This window comes from Pituophis catenifer, unplaced genomic scaffold, assembly GCF_029215685.1.
Source record: "Pituophis catenifer annectens isolate HBS135680 unplaced genomic scaffold, rPitCat1.0.hap2 SCAF_10, whole genome shotgun sequence".
NCBI classification, from domain to species: domain Eukaryota; kingdom Metazoa; phylum Chordata; class Lepidosauria; order Squamata; family Colubridae; genus Pituophis; species Pituophis catenifer.
In genome coordinates, this window is record NW_027256890.1 from 19,467,063 (window position 1) to 19,486,805 (window position 19,743).

General features: G+C 44.9%; 1 protein-coding gene across 2 annotated transcripts; it reads right to left on the bottom strand.

The window, feature by feature from the left end:
* Positions 1 to 10,713: 10,713 nt before the first annotated feature.
* Positions 10,714 to 19,377, bottom strand: SHE (Src homology 2 domain containing E). Of its 2 annotated transcripts, none has more exons than XM_070951450.1 (6): positions 18,730 to 19,377; positions 17,514 to 17,640; positions 15,117 to 15,371; positions 14,136 to 14,310; positions 13,295 to 13,414; positions 10,714 to 11,353 (listed from the first exon to the last, which is right to left on the bottom strand). In XM_070951450.1, exons 1-6 carry the CDS (start codon positions 19,213 to 19,215, stop codon positions 11,161 to 11,163), a joined length of 1,356 nt encoding a protein of 451 aa, XP_070807551.1. In that variant the 5' UTR covers positions 19,216 to 19,377; the 3' UTR covers positions 10,714 to 11,160. The 2 variants fall into 2 exon arrangements, with proteins under 2 accessions (XP_070807551.1, XP_070807550.1); XM_070951449.1 differs by having other exon boundaries at positions 18,724 to 19,377.
* Positions 19,378 to 19,743: the final 366 nt, after the last annotated feature.

Below are 19,743 nucleotides of genomic sequence, written 5' to 3' on the forward strand. Positions count from 1 at the left end.
GTTACAAGGGAAAGTTGTTCTCAAGAGAACCAGCTCAGCTTCCTTATTACAACACTTTTTATTTTTATTTTTTTTAATTTTGGGGGGCAGTTGTTGGGTGTGGTTTTTTTTTGGCTGCTGCTGTTGGTTCTGCAAAAGAGTTGTTGTGTGTGTGTGTGTTTGTGTGTTTGTGTGTCTGTGCGATGTTCTTTCCTTTGTGTTGTTTTTCAAAGGTCAGAGCGTGGGCATTATTTGGCAATTCTGCTTTATTATTATTATTATTTTTTTCCTTTTGTTTTAACTTTGAGGGCCAGTTATAAATTCGGACTTTGGGACTCCGAGGGGACGAAAACCTCCCAGAAAGTGCAGGCTAGTCCTCGACTTACCACCCCCAACGGAGCTTCAAATGTCTGTCGCTAAGCGAGACGTTTGTTAAGGGAGGGCTGCCCCGTTTTACGTTTTATCTTTCTGGACACAGGTTGCTAAGCCAATCACTACAGTTGGGGAAGTTAGGAAAGCGGTCGTTAAGCGTGAATCCGGCTTCCCTCCCATTGACTTGGCTTGTCTGACGGTCGCAAAAGGGGATCACGTCATAAATATGAGTCAGTCGCCGACTGTCTGGATTTGGATCAGGTGTCCCTGGGGATGCTGCAACGGTCGTGAAGTGTGAAAAACGGTTCCAAGTCCCCTTTTTGAGGTCGTGAAGTGTGAAAAAACGGTCCCAAGTCCCCTTTTTGAGGTCGTGAAGTATGAAAAACGGTCCTAAGTCCCCTTTTTGAGGTCGTTAAGTGTGAAAAAACGGCCCTAAGTCCCCTTTTTGAGGTCATTAAGTGTGAAAAATGATCCTAAGTCCCCTTTTTGAGGTCGTTAAGTGTGAAAAAACGGTCCCAAGTCCCCTTTTTGAGGTCGTTAAGTGTGAAAAACGGTCCTAAGTCCCCTTTTTGAGGTCGTTAAGTGTGAAAAATGATCCTAAGTCCCCTTTTTGAGGTCGTTAAGTGTGAAAAAACGGCCCTAAGTCCCCTTTTTGAGGTCGTTAAGTGTGAAAAACGGTCCCAAGTCCCCTTTTTGAGGTCGTTAAGTGTGAAAAATGATCCTAAGTCCCCTTTTTGAGGTCGTTAAGTGTGAAAAACGGCCCTAAGTCCCCTTTTTGAGGTCGTTAAGTGTGAAAAACGGTCCTAAGTCCCCTTTTTGAGGTCGTTAAGTGTGAAAAACAATCCTAAATCCCCTTTTTTCAGTGCCGTTGTATGTTGGAATGGTCACTAAACGAACCGTTGTAAGTCGAGGACTACTTATACAGGAGATGAATGGGAGGAGCCAGAAACTGAGAAAATTCAATCCGATCAGTTTTTCCCTTTGTGGGAAAGAGAGAGGAGGAAGTGGCCAAAGGATGGATTTGAAACGGCTGAATTTGCAGAATTTGCAAACGGGGTTCTTACTGCAAAGTCAACCTAAAAACGTTGTTAAAGTTTGGAGTTAAAAAACGTTCAGCTGCATTTTTTTTCCGAGCGAATAAATGCATAAGGTGCTACTTTCGACTTTCGTGCTTTTGTTGAAAAACGGCTAAAGCGGGGATTTCTCCGAACTTTAAGAGGGGTGGACTTCGACTCCCAGAATTCCCTAGCCACCATGCATGAAATTCTGGGAGTTGAAGTCTATCCATCTTAAATGAGGGATTCTGGGAATTGAAGTCCATCCCTCTTAAACCATGCTGGGTGGGGAATTCTGGGAGTCGAAGTCCATCCCTCTTAAATGGGGAATTCTGGGAGCTGAAGTCCGTCCCTCTTAAATGGGGGATTCTGGGAATTGAAGTCCGTCCCTCTTAAATGGGGGATTCTGGGAGTTGAAGTCCACCTCTCTTAAATGGGGGATTCTGGGAATTGAAGTCCGTCCCTCTTAAATGGGGGATTCTGGGAATTGAAGTCCATCCCTCTTAAATGGGGGATTCTGGGAGCTGAAGTCCATCCCTCTTAAATGGGGGATTCTGGGAGTTGAAGTCCACCTCTCTTAAATGGGGGATTCTGGGAGTTGAAGTCCACCCATCGACAAGCATGCTAGTTGGGGAATTCTGGGAATTGAAGTCCATCCCTCTTAAATGGGGGATTCTGGGAATTGAAGTCCATCCCTCTTAAATGGGGGATTCTGGGAGCTGAAGTCCATCCCTCTTAAATGGGGGATTCTGGGAGTTGAAGTCCACCTCTCTTAAATGGGGGATTCTGGGAGTTGAAGTCCATCCCTCTTAAATGGGGAATTCTGGGAATTGAAGTCCACCCATCGACAAGCATGCTAGTTGGGGAATTCTGGGAATTGAAGTCCATCCCTCTTAAATGGGGAATTCTGGGAATTGAAGTCCGTCCCTCTTAAATGGGGAATTCTGGGAGTTGAAGTCCACCTCTCTTAAATGGGGAATTCTGGGAATTGAAGTCCACCCATCTACAAGCATGCTAGTTGGGGAATTCTGGGAGTCAAAGTCCATCCCTCTTAAATGGGGAATTCTGGGAGTTGAAGTCCACCCATCTACAAGCATGCTGTCTGGGGAATTCTGGGAATTGAAGTCCATCCCTCTTAAATGGGGAATTCTGGGAATTGAAGTCCATCCCTCTTAAATGGGGGATTCTGGGAGCTGAAGTCCATCCCTCTTAAATGGGGAAGTCCACCCCTCTTAAAGCATGCTGTCCGGGGAATTATAAAGGTTGGGGAACTCTGCTCTCAAACTTTGTTTTCAAATCAAAGCTGGAAACTGAGGCCCCCTCCCTGTAATGGGTGTAAACTCGTGACTGACGTGGAGCTGTTTTTATTTTTCTTCCCTCTTTCCTCCACCCGAGACAGTGACTAAATCATGGAGTTTTGCAATCCAGGGCTCACGAACTCTTCCCGGAGACCAACCACACATCCTTTGAGGCCCTGAAAACAAGAGTTGCCCAAAGTTTGGATCCCACACGGTTGCTAAGCGAGTCAGCCGTTCCCTCTTGACTTGAAGGTCGCAAAAAGGAAACCCCCGGAACAAGGCAACTGTCATAAATACAAGTCACTTGCCAAGGGTCCGAATTTTGGCAGCTCCATCAAACCATGGTTTGGTGTGAAAAAGTCCCTTGTTTCAGTGCCTTCGGTCACTAAACGAAATGTCGTAAGTCGAGGACTAACTGCATCCTAGCAAAAACAACCACGGTTTATCTGATGCCTTTAAAGGGGGGGGACAAACTCTGTTTATTCCGATGTCGGGGGGGTCTCACTCCCAAGGAGGAATTTTGTCGCCGGCATCAATCCAAATCCTCGAAAATCAGTTGTCCTGTAACCGCTAGGCTCGACTGCTTTGTGAGACAAAGGGAGGAAAAAAATCGAGGGGGGGCCCTCTTTGCAATGGTGCCCCCCTCCAAACCGCTGGATTTATACACTTTCGGGGGGCTTCTGCAGGAGATTTAAAAAAAAAAACCCAAGCAAAATTATTTGCAGAGTTTTGAGCAGGAGACGAGCCAAATGTTTCATTGAAGTCTTGGATTTGGGACAGGATTAACGTGGAATCAAAAAATGCACGAGCGTCGTGGTCCCTGGGCCCACGTGGCAGGAGGTGTTTTTTTCTGGGGTTTTAGGCCTATGGGGGGTGGGGAGGGAGGGAAGGAGGGAGGAGGGGCTGCCCCCGAAGCGTGAGAAAGGGATCTCGAGAGGAAGACAAACAGTTGAGCAACCTCGCAAACGGGATGAGAAACTCGACAGGTTGGGAGGGAAGCGGTGTCGAAATCTGCCATCCGTTGTCCTCTGTTTTTTGTTTTTTTGTTTTGTTTTGAATTTGGGGTGATGCCTGGTGAGAACGGAAGCGGGGGTGGGTGCGTGGGTTTTGCGGGGAGCAAACCTTCTTCCTTACCTAACATGTTGCGGGGGGGTTGGTGGGGGTCTTAACACCCCATCGAAGTGGAAAGGGGAGTGAAGCATCGACGGACACTCTCCAAAGGGAAAAAAATCATGTCTGATTGGCAGGTCTTGATTTGAAGAGGTGTTGGATATTATGGTGGGGAATTTTTTTCCCCCATTGCCCTCCCCCTCCCCTTTCCAAAATCACCAGCCAAGTTGTCCCTTTTGGTGATTGACATGAAAGGTATTTAATAATTGACAACCTGGATATGATCTTATGGACAGCATCTGGTTTGTGTTCTGTCCACATCTTTACGTCTGTTTTGACGTTTAGGAGAAACACAGCAAAGTTTTTAATTTCCAGTCCTTAAACAAAGTTTGCAAACTGAACTTCTAAAAATCACTTTATTTTCAATGTTGCTTCCAAATCAGGCTGGTTAACGATTGTAATAAAGAGTTTTGGTTTGGTTTGGCTTGGCTTGGCTCGGGGTTGGTTTGGGTTGGGGTTGGTTTAGCGTGGGGTTGGGTTGGTTGAGTTGGGTTGCATTGGGGTGAATTGAGTTGGGTTTCGGTTGGGTTGGGTTGGGGTTGGGGCTGGGTTCGGTTTAGGTTGTGAGTTGTGGTTGGGTTGCATTGGGTTGAGTTGGGTTGGGGTTGGGTTGGGTTGTATTGGATTTGGGTTGTATTGGGTTGAGTTGGGTTGGGTTTGGATTGGAGTTGCATTGGGTTGAGTTGAATTGGGTTTCGGTTGGGTTGTATTGGATTTGGGTTGAGTTTGGGTTGTGGTTGGCTTGCATTAGGTTGAGTTGGGTTGGGTTGGGTTTGGGTTTGGATTGGAGTTGAGTTGAGTTGCATTGGGTTGAGTTGAATTGGGTTTCGGTTGGGTTGTATTGGATTTGGGTTGAGTTCGGTTTGTGGTTGGGTTGCATTGGGTTGAGTTGGGTTGGGTTTGGGTTGGGATGTATTGAATTTGGGTTGTATTGGGTTGAGTTGGGTTGGGTAGGGTTGGGGTTGAGTTGGGTTGCATTGGGTTGAGTTGAGTTGGGTTTTGGTTGGGTTGTATTGGGTTTGGGTTGGGTTTGGATTGTGGTTGGGTTGCATTGGGTTGAGTTGGGTTGGGTTTGGGTTGGGTTGTATTGGATTTGGGTTGTATTGGGTTGAGTTGGGTTGGGTAGGGTTGGGTAGGGTTGGGGTTGAGTTGGGTTGCATTGGGTTGAGTTGAATTGGGTTTCAGTTGGGTTGTATTGGATTTGGGTTGGGTTTGGATTGTGGTTGGGTTGCATTGGGTTGAGTTGGGTTGGATTTGGGTTGGGTTGTATTGGATTTGGGTTGTATTGGGTTGAGTTGGGTTGGGTAGGGTTGGGGTTGAGTTGAGTTGCATTGGGTTGAGTTGAATTGGGTTTCGGTTGGGTAGTATTGGGTTTGGATTGGGTTTGGATTGTGGTTGGGTTGCATTGGGTTGAGTTGGGTTGGGTTTGGGTTGGGTTGTATTGGATTTGGGTTGTATTGGGTTGAGTTGGGTTGGGTAGGGTTGGGTAGGGTTGGGTTGCATTGGGTTGAGTTGAGTTGGGTTTTGGTTGGGTTGTATTGGGTTTGGGTTGCATTGGGTTGAGTTGGGTTGGGTAGGGTTGGGTAGGGTTGGGGTTGAGTTGGGTTGCATTGGGTTGAGTTGAATTGGGTTTAGGTTGGGTTGTGTTGGCTTTGGGTTGAGTTTGGGTTGTGGTTGGGTTGCATTGGGTTGAGTTGGGTTGGATTTGGGTTGGGTTGTATTGGATTTGGGTTGTATTGGGTTGAGTTGGGTTGGGTAGGGTTTTGGGTTGAGTTGAGTTGCATTGGGTTGAGTTGAATTGGGTTTCGGTTGGGTTGTATTGGGTTTGGGTTGGGTTTGGATTGTGGTTGGGTTGCATTGGGTTGAGTTGGGTTGGGTTTGGGTTGGGTTGTATTGGATTTGGGTTGCCTTGGGTTGAGTTGGGTTGGGTAGGGTTGGGTAGGGTTGGGTAGGGTTGGGTAGGGTTGGGTTGCACTGGGATGAGTTGAATTGGGTTTTGGTTGGGTTGTATTGGATTTGGGTTGAGTTCGGTTTGTGGTTGGGTTGCATTGGGTTGAGTTGGGTTGGGTTTGGGTTGGGTTGTATTGAATTTGGGTTGTATTGGGTTGAGTTGGGTTGGGTAGGGTTGGGGTTGAATTGGGTTGCATTGGGTTGAGTTGAATTGGGTTTCGGTTGGGTTGTATTGGATTTGGGTTGGGTTTGGGTTGTGGTTGGGTTGCATTGGGTTGAGTTGGGTTGGGTTTGGGTTGGGTTGTATTGGATTTGGGTTGTATTGGGTTGAGTTGGGTTGGGTAGGGTTGGGGTTGAATTGGGTTGAATTGGGTTGCATTGGGTTGAGTTGAATTGGGTTTCGGTTGGGTTGTATTGGATTTGGGTTGGGTTTGGGTTGTGGTTGGGTTGCATTGGGTTGAGTTGGGTTGGGTTTGGGTTGGGTTGTATTGGATTTGGGTTGTATTGGGTTGAGTTGGGTTGGGTAGGGTTGGGGTTGAATTGGGTTGCATTGGGTTGAGTTGAATTGGGTTTCGGTTGGGTTGGGTTGTATTGGATTTGGGTTGGGTATGGGTTGTGGTTGGGTTGCATTGGGTTGAGTTGGGTTGGGTTTGGGTTGGGTTGTATTGGATTTGGGTTGTATTGGGTTGAGTTGGGTTAGGTAGGGTTGGGTTGTATTGGATTTGGGTTGTATTGGGTTGAGTTGGGTTAGGTAGGGTTTGGGTTGTGGTTGGGTTGCATTGGGTTGAGTTGGGTTGGGTTTGGGTTGGGTTGTATTGGATTTGGGTTGGGTTGTATTGGATTTGGGTTGTATTGGGTTGAGTTGGGTTGGGTTGGGTTTGGATTGGACTTGAGTTGAGTTGGGTGGGGGTTGGGTTTCAAATCCTAAATCCAATCTTCCAAGCTGATGTCATCTACCAACGATCTGCAACAGATCCTTGCCAAATCCAGCTTGCAAAAGCTATAAAGGAACAAAACACAACCCCACAATGCTCAGAGCTTCTGTAGGCCAGGGACATTAAAGCAGTGACAAAATTTATCCTTTTTAGCAGTAGTTGCAATAAATTTCACCTTTCCCACCTCAACAGAGTGCGAGATTCCTTCTCGTATTTCTCTCCAGGTAAAATAGTTGAGTTTAGCATTCAAAGCCATTAGTTTAAAAATGATCCTTTTTACCCAAGGCCGTCAAATAATTCAAAATCAAATCTCTAGAATTCTTGGGTGTTTGAACCTCTCCCCCTATATGTCGATGGCCCCCAGATTTCGCCTGGCTAGGTGGCTCAGTGGCTAAGAAAACTGAGCTTGTCGATCAGAAAGGTCGGCAGTTTGGCGGTTCGAATCCCTAGTACGTCTCCTGCGTGAGCAGGGGGTTGGACTAGTTGACCTCTAAGGTCCCCCTCCAACTTTGTTCCCGATTTTTCTCTGCATTTTCAAAACAATATGCAACAGTTTTGACCCCACCCGGGTAGAGAATTTATTTTATTTTATTTTATTAAATTTCTATACCGATTGGCCTGATTCATTTCTTTTTTTTAATTAAAAAATCTCTTCTTTTTTTTTGTTTCTGGCTCTCAGTCAAGGCTCTGGGTGTGCATCGGAAGATTTTGTGCCTTAAGGTTTATCTCGCCACCGGAAAACCACTGCCAAGATGGTGTCAAATTTGGGGTTTTTTAGCTGAGCCTTTTTGTGGGTGTGTCTGTGGAAGCGAAACCTGGAATGCAAGCAATCCCCGTGAATTTTTTCCGATCGGGTTTTCATTCAAAGCAGAAAAATCTACATTTCAGAGAAAAAAAAAATGGGGGAATCCCTCGGTGATCCCCAGAGCAAAACTGCAGAGGGGAAGTGGCCTGAGCAAGAGAAAGGGTCTGTCTGGATGACCTCAGGGGTCCCAAAACACTCAGATATTTTGCAATTTAACTTTTTTGGGGTTTCTTCCTTTGTCTAAGTTGACCCCGTGGTGTTTTGTTTTGCAGCTGGTTTCCTGGCTATACCGAGTTTCGGAGTTCGTTCACTCCTTGCTTCCTTCTCTGGATGCAGACACATGGCAACTTCCCCTTGTCGTGTCGCAATTCTTAACTTCCCCCAAGTTCTCGTTTGTGACATTTCTGACAAAAGACACACACACACACACAAAACACCAGAGCTGAGGATTTGGTGGTGTCATACTCAAAAGGAGAAAATGCAAAAGAGAGGGTGGAAAAAAAAAATAGAAAACAAAAGAGAACAAGAAAGAGGAAGGAATTTGGTTGCAAAAATTTGATGTTATTTTTAAATGGTTGGGAGGTTTTTTCGGACCTGTGTGAAGACATGGATTCCATCAGTACTGAAGAGATTTCCTCACTTTCCAAGTGTGATGTTTGTGTGGAGATTTAATTTAATTTAAATTTAAAATTAAAGGACGAGCAAGGAATGTTTTTTACCAATCCCCCCCCCCTTTTTCACTAAATTTAAAAAGAAAAGGGTTTGTTTGTATTTTATAAAACTGCCATCCCGCTTGGCAAACGATCGGGACAAGGATGTAAAGTCAAAATACTTAAGGGGAGAAAATACAATTTATGCAGGGCATTTAAAGATGTAAAAATGATTTTTAAAAAAATGCTAGCTGTATTCTACATTTTGGCCACACGAGGGCAGCTTCGCTCTATTTTTAAGAGATTTTCAGTCCTTTTTTTTTTTGCTCAATTCTGGTCTTTGGGGGAAAAAAACTGAGAGCAGAAAGTTTTGTTTTTTTATGATCTTCAATTTTCAGAGTTTTTTTTTTTATCCGTTATCCCTCTTTTGTGCTGAAAACTTAGATTTGTGAAATGTTTAGCTTTTAGAAAAAAAAAAAAAAGATTCCAGCCAAAGGACATTTTGGAGATGTAGTAATTAATTTCTAAACCTGAGTGGATGGAATTATTTTTTCATTGTATCTAAAGGTGATTTTTTTCCCTTATTTTTCTTTTCCTTTCCTTTCCTTCCCTCTTCCTATTCCTTCCTTCTTCCCTCCCTCCATTTCTTCCTTCCCTCTCCTCTTCCCCTTTTTCTTCCCTCTCCTTTTTTCATCCTTCCTTCCGTCTCCTCCTCCCTTTCTTCTTCCACTTTTTCTTCCCTCTTTTCATCCTTCCTTCCCTCCTCCCCTTCTTTTTCCATTTTTTCTTCCCTTTTTTCATCCTTCCTTCCCTCTCTTCCTTCCCTTCCTTCTTCCACTTTTTCTTCCCTTTCTTTTTTCATCCTTCTTTCCCTCTCCTCTTCTTCCACTTTTTCTTCCCTCTTTTTCATCCTTCCTTCCCTCTCTTCCTCCCCTTCCTTCTTCCACTTTTTCTTCCCTCTCCTTCCTTCCTTCCTTTTTTCATCCTTCCTTCCCTCTTTTCCTCCCCTTTCCTTTTTTCTTCCCTCTCCTCCTCCCTTTCTTTTTTCATCCTTCCTTCCCTCTCTTCCTCCCCTTCCTTCATCCTTTTCCCCCCCTCTCCTCCTTCCTTCTTTCTCTTCTTCCCTTTTCTTTCTTTCTCTCCCTTCCTCTCTCTTTCTTTCCTGCCCCAAGATCCCATCCTCTTTCAAAATACGCCTTTCATCCATTTGACACCAAAGTCTGCATTTTGCACAGCTGTCCATTTCGACTTCAGAAACCAGTATCCCCCACCCCTAACAAAACAATGTTGCACAACCCATTTGCAACCCGTTAACATTTGTATTATGTATATTTTACTTTCTGGCTGTTCACCACCCTGAGTCCTTCGGGAGTAGGGCGGTATATAAATTTAATTATAAATAAATAAAATAAAAAACCCAGGGGGGAGGACGGGCTGCGTATGCACCGAGGTGCTTCCCCACAATGCCCCAGGGATTGTGCAGAAGCATGGTGGGCAATGACTGCAGCAGCTAAGCCACGATTCAGAGTTTGCACCCGAAAAAAAGCAAAATAAAAAAAATAATAAATATCTCCATCACTTTCAGTCTATACAGAAAGCCAGACGGGCGCCACAGCGCTTTGTCCAAAAAAACCAACATCTCTTTTTTAGATTGGGAGGGAAGGAAGTGGAAACAATGCCGGGATTTGATCCTGCCAGCAGAGGAAACTGGGTGGGTGGGTGCCCGGAGCAAAGGGTTGATCCGTTTTTCAGATTGACTCCAGTTTTATAGCCAAAGCTATAAAGCAGCCAGCAAACTAATTTTTCAAAAAAAAGGTTTTTTTTGTCAGAAAGCAGCCGATTTTTCTCCTGCATTTTTTAAACCACGATTAAACCAGGATGGATCAGTGTTTCTTAAAGGGGTGGGGGAGGGGAAACCCAAGTCAGTGTACAAGGGTCTCTAAAATCAAAGGGAAGGTCTGGATGGAAACCTCCATTTCTATTTTCTGTGTCTCTCTTGCCTCTACGTCTTCTTTTAACGGGGATGGGAGACCACCAAGCGATCTTCACGGAGAACTTTTGGAGAAGCCCTTCTGAATTGTTGCTCAATTGTTGCCCTTACGCAAACCCGTTAATTTTGTTTGTCGGAAACTGGATGCGAAAGGGGGCAAACGGGGATCAGGTGACACACCCACAGACCCGAGATCCTGCAACCGTCATAAATATTTGCCGGTTAACAAACACCCCAATTTTTGATCGTGTTCGGAGGATACTGCCACGGTCACAAGTGCGAGTAAGGGTCAGCCATCTCTTTTTCTCAGCACCGTCATAACTCCGGACAGTCACTAAACAAACGATTTGTCAATGGTTTATGATAGAGAGGAGCTAAGATGCTATAAAAAGAAATCGAAACGCTTTGGAGCATTTTTATTTGATTTCTGGAGGAACGGCGAAGAGATCGGCCTCTCCCCACCGGATCCCTAAGAAAACCGTTCAGAAAAATAATAATAATATTAATAATAAATCAAAACCTCCCAGTTTAGCCCAAGCAAAATCCACTTGGCTTTTTGTGGTGATTGACTGGAATCCCTTGTTTTCTTCTCAATAAATCTCGTTAAAGAAAACTCCGAGAATTTGGCTCAAAAAAGCCGCCGGAGCAGCTACTGACTGATTGTTTTTCAATTCCACTCCTATCAATGCAGCGTCCAGCCAAAGGAGGGGGGGGAGTTGAGGGAACCAGGCCCCCCCTGCTGTATCCCCCCCACCCCAAAATTCCTACCCAAAAGTCCGATCCTATCGCATCGTGAAGCGCCGGGAATAAAATTTGCTGGAGAAGGAAGAAAAAGATGGATCGACATCTCCAGCCGAAGCGAAGGCTCGGCGAGGCCGCCGTCGACTTGGACCGACTGTCCGGTTGTCCACCGCATTTTCCCCAATTCCTCCCAAAACTGGTCTAAACTGGGAGATTTAAGGAACCTTGCTTGGAATCGAGACCGGATAGCGGAGAGTCATGTGTTCGGCTCCTTTGAAGGGCAGCTTTTCGGTCGAGTAGTAGCCAACTACTTCGGGGACGGTGTCGAAGAGGCCGCCGGCTTGGTCCAAAGTATATTTATGGTCCTTCGTTTGGGCCACGATGATGTGGACGCAACCCTGACTCGTCCTGGGAAATGGAGAGAGAGAGAGCAACACCCCAAAAATAATATTAGTTAACATGACCCTCGTTTCCCTGTAAAAAAAAATACACTGGAGGTTTTTTAAAAAAGAGATTGGACCACCTTTGGCTGAAATGGGATAGGGTTTCCTGCTTGAGGAAGGGGGTCGGACTAGATGACCTCCAAAGTCCCTTCCAGCTCGGTTATTCTGTATTTCTTTTTAAAAGAAGTTCTCATTAAAGCATCCTTTCTTTTCTTTTTTTTAAAAAAGAAATCCTTTCTTTCCAAAAGAAATTCTTACTTTTTAAAGCATCCTTTCTTTTTTTACAGAAATCCTTTCTCTTTAAAGCATCCTTTCTTTTCAAAAGAAATTCTTACTTTTTAAAGCTTTCTTTCTTTTTTACAGAAATACTTTCTTTTTAAAGCATCCTTTCTTTTTTTACAGAAATCCTTTCTCTTTAAAGCATCCTTTCTTTTCAAAAGAAATTCTTACTTTTTAAAGCATTCTTTCTTTTCAAAGGAAATTCTTACTTTTTAAAGCATTCTTTCTTTTCAAAAGAAATTCTTACTTTTTAAAGCATTCTTTCTTTTCAAAGGAAATTCTTACTTTTTAAAGCATTCTTTCTTTTCAAAGGAAATTCTTACTTTTTAAAGCATTCTTTCTTTTCAAAGGAAATTCTTACTTTTTAAAGCATTCTTTCTTTTTTACAGAAATACTTTCTTTTTAAAGCATCCTTTCTTTTTTACAGAAATCCTTTCTTTTTAAAGCATCCTTTCTTTTTTTACAGAAATCCTTTCTCTTTAAAGCATTCTTTCTTTTCAAAAGAAATTCTTACTTTTTAAAGCATCCTTTCTTTTTTTACAGAAATCCTTTCTCTTTAAAGCATCCTTTCTTTTTTTACAGAAATCCTTTCTCTTTAAAGCATTCTTTCTTTTCAAAAGAAATTCTTACTTTTTAAAGCATCCTTTCTTTTCAAAAGAAATCCTTTCTTTTTAAAGCATCCTTTCTTTTTTTACAGAAATCCTTTCTCTTTAAAGCATCCTTTCTTTTTTACAGAAATCCTTTCTCATTAAAGCATTCTTTCCTTTTCAAAGAAATTCTTACTTTTTAAAGCTTTCTTTCTTTCTTTTCTTAAAGAAATCCATTCTTTTTAAAGCCTGTTTAAACGGGATTCTTTTATTTTTATTCTCCAAGCGGGCGGGGATGGATCCAGAAGGCTGCCCCCCGCCCCCCCCACTCAAGTATCCAAAGAGGGAAGAGAGGGAATCAGAAAGGGACAATCTGTTTTGGGTGGGCTGTCCAGCCTTCCTTCCCACTTAGCTGAGCTCCCGATTCTCAACTCTCACACACAATCGTACACAATCACACACACACAAACGTTCCCTCTCTTTCTTTCCTTGATTTGTTTCAAAGTCCAGCATCCTGAGGAAGGAAGCTTGGTCGCGCCCAGCCCCGGTTTCGAGCCAGGCGCAGGGAGAGAAGAGTCAGGATTTTAAAAAATAAAAATAAATAAAAACCACCAAAGGCTTGGAAGGGGCAACCCAGATAGTCCTCGACTTAGGACCACAACCGAGCCCCAAAGCTCCGTCGCTAAGTGAGACCATTCAGGGAATTTTGCTCCACGGCCGCCGTCGTCGTTAAGGGAATCAATGCAGATGTGAAGTTAGGAAGAGTTTGTCATTCAACGCATCTGGTTTTCCAGATGGTCGGACGGTCGCAAAACCGAGACCCCGGGACGCGATGGTCATAAATACGAATCAGTTGCCAAGCGTCTGAATTTTGACCCCCTGCTACAAGGGTAAAAAAACGGTCCTAAAGACACTTTTTTTCAGGGCCGTTGTAACCTCGGTCACTAAATGAACCGTCGTAAGTCGAGGACTATCTGTCAACACCAATTTGCAGGTGTCAGGACTCAGTTCCTGAGCCGAGCAGGGTTTCGGTCACTCACTTGAGGGCGATGGAGTACTTGGTGGGCCCCATTTCGCTGGTGCGGACCAGGTAGCCGGCCTCCGGACACGGCTGCAGCCGGCTCTCGGCCTCGGCTCGGGTGATGGAGCCATGGAACCATCTGCAAGGAAGGGAAAAATCGGATTTTCCCTCTCTTCTTTGCGGAGATCATTCAGAGCAGGTAATTCCCACAGTCCTCAGCTGGCTGGGGGATTCTGGGAGTCGAAGCCCACCCCTCTTAAAGCATGCTGGCTGGGGGATTCTGGGAATGGAAGTCCATCTGTCTTAAAGCATGCAAACTGGGGAATTCTGGGAGTTGAAGCCCATCCCTCTTAAAGCATGCTGGCTGGGGGATTCTGGGAGTTGAAGTCCATCCGTCTTAAATCATGCAAACTGGGGAATTCTGGGAGTCAAAGCGCACCCCTTTTAAAGCATGTTTGCTGGGGGATTCTGGGAATGGAAGTCCATCCGTCTTAAAGCATGCAAACTGGGGAATTCTGGGAGTCGAAGCCCACCCCTCTTAAAGCATGCTGGCTGGGGGATTCTGGGAGTTGAAGCCCATTCCTCTTAAAGCATGTTTGCTGGGGGATTCTGGGAGTTGAAGTTCACCCCTCTTAAAGCATGCTGGCTGGGGGATTCTGGGAGTTAAAATCCATCCCTCTTAAAGCATGCTGGCTGGGGGATTCTGGGAATGGAAGTCCATCCATCTTAAAGTATGCAAAATGGGGGATTCTGGGAGTCGAAGCCCACCCCACTTAAAGCTGCCAGGATTAAGAAACAGTTTGAGGACACAAATAGATAAGATTTAGGGAGGATGCTAGACCAGATCCCGGGTGGCTTACGGCTGTTTCTCCAAGACGAGGGCAGAATCCACTCGCTCTCCATCCAGCCCCGGTTCGATTCCTGTGGGAGACTTCACCTTCTTGGAGGGCCAGTTTTTCGGGCAGGATTGGGGCTGGGGTGACGCAACGACCATCTCAGTGGCCGTCACGAGTTTCTCCGCACCCTCAAACTGCACTGGAAGAGAGAGAGAGAGGAAGGACATGAGAAAGATTGTGAAAAGGGGGCTTCCCCCAAATATCTCCAGGCTTGGAAAAACTCAGCTGACTTCCTCTGCAAACAAACCAGGATGAGAAGCCAAGTTTGGGTTTGTTCATATCCTGATGGCTCAGGATACGAACAAGCTGAGATTCCCTAGTTAAGACACCCACACAAAAGTGGTTTATTTTTTTTTAATTTATTTATTTGTCAAGCGTATATAGGATAACAGATAAAAGTATAAATGATGACGAATACATGAAACGGATACAAGTAAAAAGGGACATTTTCAGATTTTATTTTGGTTTAGATTTTAGTTTCGATCCCGAACACGTTGTTGAACGCCTCAACGGACCAATCAAAACCATTTTCCTAATTGTGTAAATTTTATTCTGAAGATCCTAACTTAACTGATAAGCCAAATTGACTTAATTATTATTTATTGCTTCTATTCACATTTTTATATATATATGTTTATTTTGACTGTCCACCGCCCTGAGTCCTTCGGGAGAAGGGCGGTATAAAAAATTAAATAAATAAATAAATAAATAAATAAATAAATAAATGAAAACTAGGGCAATTTTTTTTTAGCCCATTTAAATGATAACTAAACCAGGATTTAAACGAATTGCCCAAGGGGAGCGTCCTTCCAAATTGATCTTTCTTACTCTTTTCTCTGTTCGAACTGATCCCCTGCAGGAAAATCTCCGCTGGATAAAAATCTATATTTTTGTGGGACACGATCTCCCCGCCTGCCCAATTTTGGCACCCCCTCTTTTCCTTACCGGAGAGAACTTTAACAATTTGGTCTTTCTTCCACTCCCAGGGCTGCTCGTACTCGGCCGGCGGCCGTTCGTCGCTCGAAGGGAGGCGTATCTCGAACTTGGAGCCCGTCTCAGCTGGTTCGTAAGGGGTGTCGTAAAGCTGCAGGGGTTTGGAGGCCGGGACTTTGACCCCCAAGTCTCCCTTGGCTCCTGGTTCACCCAGAAGCAGGACGGCTTTCCCCCCAAAGGGGTCCTTGGACCCCCGTCGTCGGATTTCTACAAGGGAAGGACAGAGGGGTGGGTGAAGATGTGGGTGGAAATATGCTCTGTTTATTGGGTGTTAGAGGAGGGTGCGTTTTTTTTTCCCCATTTAATATAAGTTGATGAAGAGAGAGAGAGAGAGAAAGAGGGAGGGAGGGAGGGAGGGAGGGAAGGAAGAAAGAAAGAAAGAAAGAAAGAAAGAAAGAAAGAAAGAAAGAAAGAAAGAAAGAAAGAAAGAAAGAAAGAAAGAAAGAGGAAGACAGAGAGAAAAGGAAAATGAAAGAAAGAGGGAGGGAGGGAGGGAGAAAGGAAAAGACAAGCAAAAAGGAAAGAAAGAAGAAAGAAAGAAAGAAAGAAAGAAAGGGAGAGAAAGAAAGAAAATGAGAAAGGAAGAATGGAAAAAGGACAGATGATATGCAAATTAACAGACATAAGGAAGGAGGGAAGGAAGGAAGGAGGAAGGAAAGGAAAGAAGGAAGGAGAGAAGGAAGGAAGGAAAAAGTGGAGGGAGGGAAGGAAGGAAGAAAAGAAGTGGAAGAGAGAGAAAGAAAGGAAAAGGAAGGAAAGAAAGAAAGAGGGAGGGAGGGAGGGAGGAAAAGACAAGCAAAAAGGAAAAAGAAGAAAGAAAGAGAGAGAAAGGAAGGAAAAGGAAGGAAAGAAAGAAAGAGGGAGGGAGGGAGGAAAAGACAAGCAAAAAGGAAAAAGAAGAAAGAAAGAGAGAGAGAAAAAGAAAATGAGAAAGAATGGAAAAAGGATAAACGATATCCAAATTAACAGACATAAGTTTCAACAGGCCGGGCTGGCTTAGAAAATGAATTTTAATTGGGTGTTTGTAGTTTTTAATATAAGGGCCAAATTTTTAATATATTTTAAACTGTTTTTAAATTGTGTGGGTATATGTTGTTTTAATATGGCTGTACACCACCCTCAGTCCTTCGGGAGAAGGGCAGTATAAAAATTTAATAAATAAATAAATAAATAAATAAATAAATAAATAAAAATAATGAAGGAGGGAAGGAAGGAAGGAGGGAAAGGAAAGAAGGAAGGAAGGAGAGAAGGAAGGAAGGAGGAAGGAAGGAGAAAGCAAAGGGAAGGAAGGAAGGAAGGAAGGAGGAAGGAAAAGGAAGAAGGAAGGAAAGAAAGAAGGAAAGAAAGAAAGAAAAAGAAATTCTGATATTTTTATCGTAGTCGTATAACCAAATGTATAAATTAACCTCTTATTTTACACGGCTTTCTTTTTCCGCTCTAATCCCACTCCCACCCTCCCCGAATCACCCAAACCATAAACAATAACTTCATTTTTTCCCCCTTGTTTCACGCAAAACAAACCCACTAGTCCTCATGAAGCTGAGCTCACGCCTTTCCTCCGATCAAAGCCGGGGGGGGGGGGGGGGGGCTTTTCTTTTTCCCCGCGGCCTTCTCGCTCGTTTATTTTGCAAGGCGTTTCTTTCGTGGAAAAGCAAGGAGGACTCTTTTCAACAACCAAAAACAAGGGACACTCTGCACAGGTTCAGAAACCAGTGTTACATACATACAACCGAAGCTCGGTTTGCAAGGAGGGCTTAAAAAAAATAAAAATAAAAATAAAAAACCCCGGAGGCTCAACCAGAGGAGCACAAAATGGCTGGAAACGGGGACACCAATTCCCCCCCCAATTGCTTCTCCCCTCATCCGTGTCTCCCGCCGACAATGGCCTGTTTTTATTCCAACTTCCGGTGCTAAAATTTCCTGTTTTTCTCTGCAGGCTGTCTCAGCTCTGGGTGGGGGAGTTCTAGTTACACCGGGCAAAACTCCAGCTCGTTTTTTTTGGCTGACTCGTTTTGTGTGAATTTTGCATTGTTGCAGCTTTTCGATGCCGCCGCGCGTTGCAAACTTCTGATGATCTGGAAAAATTACGTCTCCCACTCTTAAGCGTCAGAAGGCGGGTGGGTGGGGGATTTAAAAACCAGGTTAAAATTTGGGGTGGGGGTGTCAAAGAGGCCACTAAGCACGGAGGGTAACCGTCCTGGACTTACAACCAGTTCGTTTAGTGACCGAAGTTACAACGGGAACTTTTCTCTGCCGTTTTGCCCGAATATTTGATCTAGTGGGGGGTGGGAGGTTAAGGAGCAGAGTTCAAAAGCAATCTTGATCTCTTCTGAAACAAACCACGATTACCGGTTATCATCTGTTGTGCGTCGTAAGGCTCCATGTAGCCGTCATTCTCTTCTAATCTTTCAGCATCTCTTTGGCCCTTGGTCTGTTTGGCATCGTAAGGATCGGCGTAATCTTCCAAAATGATAACCTGCCAAAAAAGGATTTAAAAATAAAATCATCGTTTTATAGCTTATTGATTAAACTTCTGTGGCCCCCATCTGTCCATCCAAGCGGCTCCGGGAGGCTTAAAATATTTATAAATATATAAATATATATATATATATAATTCTTCCTCTTTCTTTCTTTTTCTTCCTTCCTTCCTTTTCTTCTTTCCTTCTCCCTTTGCTACCTTGTTCCTTCCTTCTTTCTCCCCCTCCCTTCTCTTTCTCTCTTCCTTCCTTTTCTTTCCTTCTTCTTTCACTACCTTCATCCCCCCCTTCCCTCTCCCTTCCCTCTTTCTTTTTCTTCCTTCCTTCCTTTTCTTCTTTCCTTCTCCCTTCACTATCTTCCTTCCTTCTTTCTTTCTTCTTCTTTCCTTCTTTCCCCCTACCTTCTCTTTCTCTCTTCCTTCCCTTTCTTTTTCTCTTCCTTCCTTTTCTTTCTCTTCCTTCCTTCCCTCGCCCACTCCCTTCTTTCTTTCTTTTTCTTCCTTCCTTTTCTTCTTTCCTTCTTCCTTTGCTACCTTCTTCCCTCCTTCCTTCTCCCCCTCCCCCCCCTCTCTCTCACTTCCTTCCTTCCTTCCCTCTTTCTTTCTTTCTTTCTTTCTTTCTTTCTTTCTTTCTTTCTTTCTTTCTTTCTTTTTCTTTCTTTCTCTCTCTCTCTCTCTCTCTCTCTCTTTCTCTCTCTCTCTCTCTCTCTCTCTCTCTCTCTTTCCTTCCTTGCAATTTGGCTGAAGAAAATTAGAAAGAGACTTCAGACATCCATAAACATCGCCGGATCCTTTTTCTCCAAAACTGGATTTTGTAAGATCTGCCCAGTTTCTTCCCAAACGGGAAGGAGAGGATCCCAATTTTTAAACCCCACAAAATTAACGGACAGCAAAACTTTTTTGGGAAAGTTTTTGGGAAATGCCTTTCCTACCATTTGCTCGTCTTCCCTCCAAACCAAACCCCCATTTTTTAAAAAAAACTCCGAACCAACGGATGGCAACACAGACCCCACCCCCAAACCTCAAACCCCCGAACCCCTTCATCTTCCAAAACCCCCCAAAAGTGGCAAACCGTAATGGCACCTTTACCGTTTCTTGCTTGGGCTTCTCCGGTTCGGCCGGCGGGACCGGATTGGGATTGGGGGCTGATCCTGAAAAGTTCTTTGCGTTTTTCTCCTGGGCGTTGACTTTGATGAGACGGTTGATGTACCCCCCACAACTGGGGGGCCCTTTGGGGGGCCCCCAGCCGGGGTCCTCCGGGGGGGCCCCTTCCACCCGCGAATTCTTGCGCATCTTCCCCGCGGCGGCTTGCAAAAGTCCCTGGAGATTGTCGCGGGACAAGCGGCTACTCGTGCCATCTTTCCCCGGTGCCAACGGAGTCTTGGTGCCAACCAACTCGGTGGCCGAGTTCTTCCGGTTCTTCCCGGGCAGCGATGCCAGTCCGGCTTCGGGCGATGCTAAGTTTTTTCGGGCACTGCCGCTTGGCTTGCTCACATGATGCCCACTGCTGGGTTTAGGACGATCCGAGACGGTTTTGAGGTTGGCGGGGAATTCTTTGAACCACTTGGCAGCCATGCTGACCGGACGAAGTCAAGAAGAACCGAAGCCCCCTCCCCCAATTTTTTTTTTCCTGAGTCCCCAGCAGCCTCAGCCCACCTTCCAGCACCCCAGCTGGGAAGCCACTTGCAAACTGAGAAGGCCAAGTCCAGAAGCAGAAAGCTAGCCAAGGCATGCCCCGGATTTGGGACCCCAGGAAGACCCCCCCCCCAAATTAACGGGGTTTCTGCCTCCCCCCTTAGGACCTCCTGCCACCGATGGACCAGCTACAGACCCCCCATAACGGCATCAGGCGGGAGGAAAACCCCTTTTCCGATGCTTCATCCCACCCTCCCACCCCACCCCCAAGATTATTTGCGTACCCCAAATCTCAGCATCGCTGTAGGTCAGCCGAATCGAAGATAAATTTGCTGGATTTTTTCCGGAGTTTTGGGAAGTTGGAAACTGCAATAAATAAAAAAACTAGCAAAGGGGGTGGGGGGTGGGAGAAAATAGGGAGAAAAGAAGAGATGGGAGGATCTGGGGAGGGGGAGAGTAGGGGGCTAA

Coding starts and splice junctions, on each gene's coding strand:
- SHE (XM_070951449.1), bottom strand. CDS start 19,215: ATGGCTGCCAAGTGGTTCAAAGAATTCCCCGCCAACCTCAAAACCGTC. Junction 15,372..17,513: donor CGCACAACAGATGATAACCG/GTAATCGTGGTT, acceptor CTTCCCTTGTAG/AAATCCGACGACGGGGGTCC. Junction 11,354..13,294: donor AAGTACTCCATCGCCCTCAA/GTGAGTGACCGA, acceptor TCCATTTCCCAG/GACGAGTCAGGGTTGCGTCC.